General features: G+C 43.8%; 1 protein-coding gene across 2 annotated transcripts in view; it reads right to left on the bottom strand.

The window, feature by feature from the left end:
- Window positions 1–12,099, bottom strand: part of AKT3 (AKT serine/threonine kinase 3) — a 211,931-nt gene that overhangs the window by 75,643 nt on the left and 124,189 nt on the right. For both annotated transcript variants that reach the window (XM_079763614.1, XM_079763615.1), the window contains one exon: window positions 10,885–11,010. In XM_079763614.1, coding sequence (XP_079619740.1) covers window positions 10,885–11,010 — 126 coding nt within the window. The remainder of the gene's footprint in view (window positions 1–10,884; window positions 11,011–12,099) is intronic.

Raw genomic sequence — 12,099 nt, 5'->3', positions numbered from 1 at the left:
AAGTCATTCTTTTAAAGGCACCTTCTCGGTTCTCATTAACCCTCCCAACAAAGTTCTCAGGTGTTGTAGTCATTTCTGTTTCACAAATAAGGAAACAGAAGCTGATGAAGGTCCCTTGTTCAAAATCATCACGCCCGTGAGGTTATGAAACTGAATCTCGGGTCCAGGTTTTGTAGCTCTAAGTTCTAGGCGCATCCTAGCATGTCACATGCTGTTTTGGGAGTGTTAGCAGCTTTCAATAGAGGAAGTAAAGGTTCATCCTATATAATAAAAGCCTAATATGCTAAGCGTCCAGTCATCTGGTCAACCAATCAAAGCATAATATGCTAATGATATGTTAAGGCTGCTCAACAGCTTGCTATGACGTGCACTGACCACCAGGGGGAAGATGCTCTGACTGGTAGGTTAGGTTGCTGCTGGGGTCCGGCCCATTGGGACTGAGCCAGATGGGCCAGACATGCCCTGGAGCCCTCCTGCAGTCCCTTCCCGCTGGCCAACTTCCTGCATCCCTCCCAGGCCCCGATCATGGGGTCCCACTGCCTGGCCTGCGCCCTCTCACAATCTGGGACCCCTCAGAGGATGTCGAAGAGCCGGTTTTGGACTGATCCCATAGGCCAGGCCGAGGGACCCCACTGGTGCACGAATTCGTGCACCGGGCCTCTAGTTTCTTTATAACAAGCTCTGCATCTCCACTCTCTAGGTTTTCACAATCAAACTGACAGAAACAGGTGACTAGATATAGAATATGGAAAGAGTCTTCCCCAAAGAAAACTGACCAAACTTCTTGTGGAGTATCCATGCACCAAAAATAACTACCATCCAGTGTGAGAATATTCCACGTAAAAAAACCCACCCGCTTTGATCGTATGCTTATAAGATAGGGGGAGTTCTGGGTAACAGGTGAGCTGTTAAGGAATAATATAGTTTCAGGATTTATTTATAGGGCAATAATTGGAAAAAATACCTTCCTGTCAACATTAGATCACTGGTACAAGGTTCAAAGCACGTGTGAAATAATTATTGGCCAAAATGTTGAAAACCTAACATGAATTAACATGAGACGCCAGTTGCCTGGAGGCCGAAATGAGAACTTTTTGGGCTTTGTGAATCTAAGAGAGCACGGTGATTCCCTCGTCATAATAAAATGATCTCCAAGAATAGCCATTAGTAGGAAACATGTAACTTCCCAAAGCCACAGATTTTCCAAAGAACTGACCAGGTACACTGTCAACCTGTAAATAATACAGGCTAACAAAACTATTTTAACCGAACGTGCTACCTCCATGGGCTGACTGGGAGGCGCTCGAAGGAGACAATGCCTGGGAAACGATGCTATAAAGAGAGCGTTATGCGTTTATTTTTAATTCCTTTCTGGAGTGTCCTACAGAGAGAGCAGCCTGATCAGTGTCCTTTTGGAAGCGAGCACTGTTGCTGGTTGGCCGGTTCAATTATCATGAACTATTCTGGCGTGTTTCAAAAGCACTGCCATTTTCAAACAGAGAAAATGTCTAAAAATGCCAGCGTCGTAATGGGTTCTGAGCGCATGGGTGGGGGTGAGGGAGAAAGACAATGACAAGCTGGTGCAGAGGGACACGGAGGCGCCCTCGCTGGAGGGCTATTGTGCCGACAATTAGCAACAGGAAGCAGCGCACAACACACATGAATGAGAGCGTGGTCCCAGTGAAAGACGGCATTGTGGTGCAGAGGCATTACTGCAATCAGGGCCAATGTACTCTCCTCCACTCCACTTTCCAACAGGCACCCGCTCGCGTCTCTCTCCCCCTGCGCTGCCCGCTCCCATTAGCATCTGCTCGCTGGTGTGTTCTTTCCGACCCAAAAGAAGGCCTCCGCGTCCTTCCTCAATTCCAAGGCCGAGAGGGCCTTCCCCCAACTGTGGCCTTGGGCCCCATCGAACTTGACTCGAAATACAACAAACGCTTTGAACATGAAGATATAGCTGGTGATTGGCAAGTCTCGGGATGTTAGAAGAAAGAACTTGAGAGATCCCACAGGCTGACTCCCTCACTCAAAACTCTGAGTCCCAGGCTGGTTAAGGGGCTGACCCATTATCACATAAAACATTTCTAGCAAATGATCGGTCACTGGCTAGTGCCTCCATGCTTTCCCATCTGCTGTGGCCTAGTGAGCATGAATGTCACATGAACACATTCTACCCGCGGTCCCCTCCTCCCCCCTCCCCAGAACAGCGGAGTCTGCTATTGACTGTGTGTAAGACTTGGCTGACCCGGAGATGGCTGTGGGTGCTGACTCAGCGTTATTTGAAGAAAGCTGTCACTCTGACGCCTTTCCAGGATTGATCACACTCCAGCCAGGGGTTAGAGCAGAAGCCAAATCAGAGTTCTGCCAGGTACTTGATTGGACACCCTAGGAAAGTTACTCTCTCTAGTTTTTAGTTTCATTATCCAGTTTGTTTAAGGTAACATTTATTTCATGTTGCACTTGTCATGAAAAAACGTGGTCATATAAATAAAGCACCTCGCACAAAGTGGGCTCTTCAAAACGTCAATTCTCTTTCCTCCCTTAAGTCCCTCTGAATGCCTTATGTATTAATTATAAGATGGGATGGATAGGATGAGATGTAATCACTGTTAGTTTATAATTTTAAAAATTACACCAACTTCTTTCTAGAGAATAAAAACGTAAGCTAAAAAAGTAATATTAGACAAGCAAACCAGTTCTGTATCTACATTTAACGTAATAAAAAGTAAAGTGTCCATCCATGAGGACAGGCATGAATGAGTAAGTCAGAGAGGTGGGCCCACAGAATTCTTCCCGCCTTCCGACAGGAAGGTGCGTCGAAGGAAGAGGCTGGGTCAGGATGACACGGAACAGCAGGGTCTTTGGAACAGCACAAGGAGCGGAGCATCCAAGGCCGGCCGCTGCTAGCCCCGTGGTCGGCAAACTGCGGCTCTTTGGCCCCTTGAGTGTGGCTCTTCCACAAAATACCACGGCCTGGGCGAGTCTATGTGGAAGAAGTGGCGTTAGAAGAAGTTTAAGTTTTAAAAATTTGGCTCTCCAAAAAAATTTCCATCGTTGTACTGTTGGTATTTGGCTCTGTTGACTAATGAGTTTGCCGAGCCCTGTGCTAGACAATCAGTATATTTTTACCTGAAAAACTAAGCTGCAATGACCCGGTGGTAATTAACTGAGTGTAAAAGGTCACGCGATGAACCCATCACGCTGCTCCCCGCACATGGGCTGCAGGGAATGTCCCCCCACCCGCCCCTGCCCACCCCTAGCCTCCTTCTCTCCTCACTTTCCTGAACTCTTACTGAACATATTCACGGTCAACTTACTGCAGAACTGAACCACAACACGTCTGAGAAGACCCATCCCAAGGGTGGCGGCAGGGTTTTGGCTATTAGATTCGAAATCCTTCGAAGCCAAGGGCTACAGGGGCTGCCTGTGGGAGAGGGACATGAACGCGGGCCGCAGGGGCAGCATCTGCCAACACTCTGGCTCTGCCTTTGGCCAGGTGGGTGACCTGAAGCAAGCCGCAGGACCTCGGTCGGTCTCTTTAAGATGGAGACGTAAGGCTCACCTGGGGGTGCTGCTGCCGAGGGTAAATGAGAAAACGGAAGTGAAAGGGCCTGGCACACAGTACTGCTCAGAGAAAGGTCGGCTTCCCTCCTCCCCTCCTCCCCTCTTCCCTCAGAACCTGGCACAATGCTGAGAACACAAGAAACCCTCGACAATGAAAACTCTCTCAATATTCACTAGGACTTAGATCTGATACGTTAAAATTTACTTGTGAGAACTCCTCTATGATTCCAACTTGTGTTCATTTACATCATTACTCTTCTATCACTTTTCTGCTCAAAAATTCCGACTCCTTGGCCGGCTGGCAAGGCAAAGTGGTTGAGTGTCAACCTATGAACCAGCAGGTCATGGTTTGATTCCTGTGTAGGGCACATGCCCGGGTGTGGGCTCAATCCCCAGTGTGGGGTGTGCAGGAGGCAGCCAATCAATGATTCTCATCATTGATGTTTCTATCTCTCTCTTCCCCTCCCACATCTTTAAATGATTAAGTATATAAAATGGTCTAAAAATCACTTAAAGTGAAAACAGGGTTAGGAATTCTGTGTGAAACTGGACGTAACAGAATGTAGCAATGTATGCAAAAAATGTGTGGGGCATTAAGGAGTAATAGAATGAAATAAAGGAATTCTGAAAATATGTAGAGTATAAATGTAGTTATGATTTTGGGAAGTGTTTAATTATTGATATACACTACATCAAAACATAATAATTCATCTTCCTCTGTAAAAATGGAGAAAATCTGAGACATTTCCTAGCAAGAAGATGGTATTTGCAAAGAAACATTTTTGGAAGACGACTCTAAATGAAATCTATGCATTGCTGCCCAACACTCCAGAGAGAATATCTGAAGGCAAGAGATCAATTAGGAGACCATCAAACTAATCCAGGGGACCTGAGGAAGAACCCAAGTAGGATGGAAGCCTTGAGCCTGGAAAGGAAGGAAAACAAGACCACACACCTTGCTGACTGACTGCCACATGGGGGAAGGGAACTATTTGTCTCTGAATGGGTCCCCTCTACTGCTCAACATTTAAAGAAAGGTAGGTTCTTTTTTAGCAAATACTCATTTGGACAAGAGCCTCCATGGGTTTCCAACAGGCTGCCATTCAAAACATCCAACTGGTATTCAAGACCTTTCACAATCTGGTTACAACTTCTCTAATCTTAACTTACTTTTCTACAACAAATTCTCTGTTCATCTAAGATGTTGCTTATACTGTTCACAAAAGAGGCTGCTTCTTAATTCCAGACTTCATGTTTGTGTCTGTTGTTGACCTCCCTGAAAACGTCCTCCTTCCCCAAACCTTCACATCACCTATCCTTCAAGGCTCGTGTCAACCTCAGCTCTGGAGAGCTCTTAGCTGGTCACCTGGCTTACCTTTACCCATCCTCTCAACTTCTGCAGCATTTATTCTCCAGAAAGTTCACTGTGGCAGCTCATCTCATGTTCCCTCCCATTGCTGTGTGTTCTATGGGGCTGTCTTCCAAAGTCAATGACAAATTCCTACTTACAAAAGTTGTATTTAATACTCTCTTAGTACCTGTATGATTCTAATGATGGATAAACCCTTGGAACTGAGCTGCTCTCATCCCTCGTAATCCCTGTGCATTTCTATTTTATAGGGTTGTCATCCTAGATGGCGTCATGTGTTACGTCAGACTAGGAATCAAGTCAGAGCTATTCCTCTGCCCCCGTGCACAGCCGCAGGGGGAGCATTAGTTGGAATCAGCATGTTTTTCTTCATGTTTATAACCTTCGAGTCTGTTTATGCCGAGGTAAGGATATTTTTTGGTAGGCTTAAGACCCATCATGTCCTTATTTTCTTTCAAACAGAAGAAGAATAGGTTAATGAGTAAACACTTCATTTCACATTTAAAATTGGCCTAAGAAAGGCAGACCAACCTATTTTTTCAAAAAGGGATTGAAGAAACATTTCAGGGAAGGAGGAGACATAGTCAGAGTGAGCCAATATTTGCAACACCGAATAAAGGAGAATTCTAGGTGGGCCTTCCGTGGACATGGCGAGGCACTTCTCCTCAACAGCAAGAGGGTGGATCCCCAAGACACATGGACAAATGTGCCAGGTCCCCACTGTGGAACTGTTTATACTTTTGAGTTGGACTGGTAACTGTCAAAATGTTAAAGACCATGACTATTGGGGTAGACAAACTATTGTGCTCAAAGTACTTGTGAACACAGCTTTGCAACAATGCTTGTCTAAATCCTGTATTATTTTTCAGTCAAAATGTAATATTTCCTGTGCAAAGATAATCTCAATCTGTAATTAGCAATTTACCAAACCACAATTCTGCTTTCAAAAAAATTTTTACTTATATTTCTACAGCACTAAAGGTAGAAGGCACCTTTGTATATAGTTCACATTTGACCCATCTGAAGGATGAAGATCAAATATTATTATCCACATTTTATAGGGCTCAAAGAACTCTGCAGGACAAAGAATATCTAGCAATGTAAGTGTTGGAATGCCCACCCAAAATCCAATCTCAAGGCTCTTACTCTAGGTAAAATATCACAGAATGTGGGTGGAGAGGGGAATATCTTATTTATTATTTATTTATTTATTTATTTATTTATTTATTTATTTATTTTTATTGATTTCAGAGACGAAGGGTGAGGTAGAGATAGAAACATCAATGATGAGAGAGAATCACTGATTGGCTGCCTCCTGCACGCCCCCTACTGGGGATCAAGCCCACAACCCAGGCACATGCCCTTGACCGGAATCAGACCTGGGACCTTTCACTCTGCAGGCTGACACTCTATCCACTGAGCCAAACCAGCTAGGGCGGGAATAACACTTTTAAACAACAGTAGAGAGATTTGATACTTAATTAGAACTATCTAGTATAACATCCTTAAAATGATCACTGAATTTCTAAAGGCTTCGTTTTTCTTACCCAAGACATGAAAAAAAAAAATGGACTAGATTATTTCAGATATTCCCTTGAAAGCAGTTACTGAAAATGCAACATGTGGGTCCTAGGAGCTATCAGACAGATAACACTCAGCTCTTTCCCCTCAAATAATTCAGATTAGCAGATGAGATACACACACCAACAAGATGACCAAGAAAAAGGGGCGATGACCAACAAAGGTAACAGCTTCGTGAAGGGCAGAGAGGAGTCAGTCAGCAAGGACGTAGGCTGGGACTTTAAATATGAATTAAGTCTTAAAGAATGAAAAAAAAAAAAAAGATCCAGGCAAACAGAGAACAGAAGGACATTCCAATCAGAGGGTGGAACAGCATACACAAAGGCTCAGAGTAGAACAGCAGCATAGTTTGCAGCGCTGCTCAGAACTGCCCAGGGAATGACAAGCAGCTCAGAACTGCCCAGGGACCTACGCAGGAGAGAGACAAAGCAAGAGTTGAAAGCAGAGGATGGGAGCGGGCTGGAATTGGTTAATGTAATACTTTCTACAATAAAGATTTTTTAAAAATTGCAGAGCAGAGGCCAGATTGAGGAGATCTCATATGTAAATGAAGGAAGCTGGACCTGACTCCCCAGCAATGAAGACCCGGGCAGGGCTTTCCCAGGGAATGGCGTGCTCAGAGTTTGATTTTAGGAAGATCCCTTTGCCGGCCAGGTGAAGGGAGTGTTACAGGTGGTAGAAACTAGAGGCGGAGCCTCTCGGTCAGGATCTGTAGCTGAGATGATGAGGGCTTGTTTTAGGGTGATTACGGGGGTGGCGGGGGGGGGACAGAAGTTCAAGAAATAAGAAGCAAAACCAGCAGGACCAGAAACAAACTGGAAGTGGGTGCGGACGTGAAGGGGGACAGGCATGCCATGGATCTGGGTTTCTGCTCAAGAGAGAAATGAGATACTGAACATTGGGGGTGGGGGGGGGGAGAAGGAATTGACAAAATTATCTTGAGCTCAGCTTGGGACATGTGGAGTCCAAAAAATATCTAGGTAGAGAGGTCCAGAGGTCAGGTGAACACAGTAACCTTCTGCTCAGGAACAAGGCCTGCCTGGAGATCTGTGGGGGTGGGAGTGAGCGGCATACAGGGACCTTAAAGTGAATGTGGCCCCCCAAGGGGAGGGAACCAAGTGAGAGGAGTCCTCGGGCAGATTCCGGTCAGACATCGAAATGCATGCAGCAGGCAAAGGAAGAAAACCCGGAGAAGAGGCGTTCCAGAAGGAGAGGAGGAGAGAGGTCACCCCAGGAAGGAGGTGGTGGTCGCCAGTACTAAACGCAGCCCAGATGTGCCTCCGGGAAACGAAGGACCGAAAAATGTTTCCTCGTCTTAGAAATTAAGTGATCGCTGGAGAACTTAATGAAATAAAAGTGGACTCAATCAAGTAAGTAAGAGGGAAAGCTAGCCGGCAGGGAGTTGAGACGTAGAAACAATGAGTATGTTCTTTTTTGGCAATTTCAAATCCGAAAGGAAGGAACCTGAAATTTCAGGAAGGCGGTAAAGGTCCATTCTAAGTCCCTTCCAGGCCTCACTTTAGTTTTTGATATGGATATGGATAAAAGACCTATTTTCATAGAGTTCTATTAAAACCTACATACATGAAATTTAAGGCACATTTTTAATTATCAGGAGACTCATACCGCAGCTATATATGTATAGATAACATTTCCCAACATGCCTTAGAAATACCTTCAAACTAGTCTCTTTCTCATATACTAGCAGGGCCTGAGAAGTGGGGAAACCACTGGTGAAGTAACCCTCTCATATTCCAGTTGTTCCTTCTTTTAAAGTCTCCTAAAAACATTCTGTCACCCTCCGCCTGGAATAGTCTTCTCTATTTTAATTTAACTCCTATGCACTCTTCAAGGGCCTGCTCAATTTCCCCCTCACGGAATCCCAGAATGTTAAGAGACAAAAAAAAAAAAAAAAAAAAAATGCCTTACGGATTCATAGAACCCAAGGGTTCCCACTATTCTGATGAAGGAACCAAAGACCAGAGTTTCAGAGGATGACCTGGCCGAGGTCCTACTCATGGATTATGGGAAATCTGAAATCTGAACTTCAACCAGTGCCCATGTCACTACACCATTTCCTCGGGTAATTATTTTTTTTACAAAATTTAAGATTGCAATAAATCAAGCTTTAAGAATAATCCATTTTTAAAGAGTGTATCTAGTGTAAGAGCCACATGAATACACTTCTGAAAAAAAAAGAACTGGTCTACAACGCGTTCGTTTGAGTCAACTGCCTACAAGTAAAGAGTACAGATGCCGACTAATATTTATTTTGGGGATGAGCTGACTGTCAGTCACCAGACAGGATCCCCCCCGTCCCCCCACCCCCACCCCCAGTGCAGCCTGTATTTCAGCTGCTGCCAGTGGAAGTGCGGGAGCAGATGTGGGCAGATTGTGACATACAGTATGTCTTTAAAACTTGTTTGGGGTGTGAAATTTCATAAGGTCAAAAAATGCTGCATTTTTGATCAGCAGATACAGGAGTTCTATACTTCTATAAATTATTTCAGACAAGCCAATAGCATTCGCTAGGAAAACAGAGAAACTGAGGAACTGTACTGGCCGTAGGTAGCACATGACAATCTATGCTGCTAATGTTCTCAAAGCCAATTCCTGTCATTTCAAAGCAAATGCTTGCCCAGAAGAGCTTCAGAATGAAAATGTGTTACATCAATTCAAAAGACAAGATAGTATTTCAATTGACAATAGGATTTTAAAAAATAATTTTCTCCTGAAAGGAGGATATAAATATCTAGTGAGCATTTGGGTGGGGAAAAATAATTTCCTTAACTAATCCATTTTTTAAAATGGAAAACCCAAGCATCCACTGATATAGAGAGGTTGTTTATTTTCTTTATTTTTTTAAAGTTAGTATCTTTATCATTCATATGATTTCACAATTCCTTTAGTTTATTATTTAATCTTATTCTTAAAACAAAAAAGATATAGCTATAGAAAAGATAGGGACTCTATAGAATGGTAAAATGACTTTCATAAAATTGAAGGACTTTTGTTATCTTGGATTTTGTTGTTGTTACTTATGTTACTGTATTTTTTATTATAATAATTTTCAGCTTCAATCTTCCCTCATATCTTTTCCAAATGTAGCTAACAGGAAACAACATACAACCAAAACCAAAATTAAGAATGGTGTCCAGTTAAAGATTTTATCTCGATGGCACAGACTTTAGCTATTAGGCAGGTTTATTTGAACACAACTCTAAAACACTTTACTTCGGAATTAATACATAAAAACCTTTCATTGATAATCAGTAAATTGAACAGTCTCAAGTGTCTGGTCATAGCATAGCAATAATAACTAAGGTCATTATCATTACCACTGTCTTTCAGTTTACTCTGTGCTATGTTCAGGAAAATACATAATTTCAAAATAAGTTTACATCACAAACATTTTATTAGATGTCTATAAGGAAGAAAAGTTTAACTACAAACGTAAAATCTCCCGTGAAAAATAATTTCTGATGGAAACCACTTATTTCTCATCATGCAACCACTCAGATGCTCTAAGATCGTGAGAGGAAACTGACTGAAAAGGCACTAGGAGCTACTGCGACATCTTCCAACCGTGTCCACCCAGCAACCATGTCCACCCAGCAACCAGATCCTCCCCAACCATGTCCACCCCCAACCATGTCCACCCAGCAACCAGATCCTCCCCAACCATGTCCACCCCCAACCATGTCCACCCAGCAACCAGATCCTCCCCAACCATGTCCACCCCCAACCATGTCCACCCAGCAACCAGATCCTCCCCCAACCATGTCCACCCAGCAACCAGGTCCTCCCCCAACCATGTCCACCCCCAACCATGTCCACCCAGCAACCAGATCCTCCCCAACCATGTCCACCCCCAACCATGTCCACCCAGGAACCAGATCCTCCCCCAACTATGTCCACCCAGCAACCATGTCCTCCCCAAATCATGTCCACCCGCAACCAGGTCCACCCCCAACCATGTCCACCCAGCAACCACGTCCGAAGGGCTTTGTTTGCATTTGGTAAAGGAAAACCTGCAGCACACATTCGGGGAACTATAATGACCACATTCAAGTGCTCACTATTAAAAATATTAAATAATTCATTACCGAAGACCACATATCATTGCTCATCCCTACTGGGCTCAATCTCCAGTAGGGGGCATGCAGGAGGCAGCCAATCAATGATTCTCTCTCATCAGTGATGTTTCTCTCTCTCCCTCCCTCTTTGAAATTCTATCAAAGCTGAAATTCTCTCTGCTGTTAACTACAAACCTCAGCTTTCTCATCGGCGTCTCATAGAGAAGAGACCTGACACGTGAGGTCACACGAATAAAGACATACAAAGTGAGTCAACAGTCGTAGTGAACTTACTTGCCACTGAGAAGTTGTTGAGGGGGTAAGGTAGGTCCACGTCTTGAGGTTTCTCTTTATAGCCTATGAACGAGCCATCTGTCTTCAGAATGAAATACCGGGGCCTCCAGTTTTTTATATATTCTCCTACACGAGGAAAACATGCATGTTAATGCCACGGGGGGGGGGGGGGAATGAACAGCAGCTTTTATGTGTGAAATAAATCATGGTACGATATACGTCCTTACGATACTGGCCTCCAAAATTTTAGTTAGGCCATTTCCTTTTAACTTCGCTTACAAAAGAAAATACCTAAGCCTGCAATTAAGTTTCAGTAAAAACCCAAACATGTTTTGTTTTTAATGATTTCACACGTTGACGATGCGTTTGCACCATTATTTCTTCAGAGAATCGTTCATCTGCGTTCACATCTTGTTCAGTTTTTCATTTTATCGGGTGGCTGTTAAGAGCATGTTATCAGCCCTTTTCAAAAGCCTTGGTCAATCATCCACACGGCTGGCGTTGAGGGATTTCTATGAAACACACTTATCCTAAGACTGATATGAGACAAATGTTTCTCTTCCATGTACCACTGACTAATTGTGCCACTTAAAAAAAGAGGGGGGGGGGGGTACAGAGTCTAGTTTCATTGTAAAATCTTGATCATAACTTCTTTAAACATTTTATTGTTCTACCTAGGAAAATAACTTTCTGTGAAATGCTGTAAATAAGTCTTGGAAATTAAAGGACCTGGGTTAATAGAGCTTAAAAACCATAGACATAGTCACACACAGACACACACACACACACACACACACACACACACACACATAATAACTACAAGAGCCCATGGTACAGTGCCAAGCACATCATGGTCAATACATTTATCAGGTTTTGATATAAAACCTAGCTACCAAAGCAGAAAAGTTTAGCAACCAGATCACCATTGTCTTACCTCATAAAGAACTCTTCATCATTTGAAGCAAGGGGCGTGCCCTAAGATCTCACAAGGGACGGGGAGGCTACCTGGTCTGAGTTGTCAGTCCATTGCTGCTGGCTGTTTCTACCTGGTGACTCAATCTCAAATGCTTGATCGCACGCAGTGCTACAAAAATGTGGAAGTAGTTCAACTTTCCTGACCCATCAGCTTCTCCCGACCCTGGTTATCTAAGCTCCTACCCCAGTTATCTAAGTTCAAACCTAAGGCCTGACTGCTCCCTTACTTTATCCCATCAG

The sequence above is a fragment of the Cnephaeus nilssonii genome (assembly GCF_951640355.1).
Source record: "Cnephaeus nilssonii genome assembly, chromosome: 23".
Lineage (NCBI taxonomy): Eukaryota > Metazoa > Chordata > Mammalia > Chiroptera > Vespertilionidae > Cnephaeus > Cnephaeus nilssonii.
Note: the sequence above shows the minus strand (reverse complement) of the source record. Positions and strands in the feature narration are given on the sequence as shown.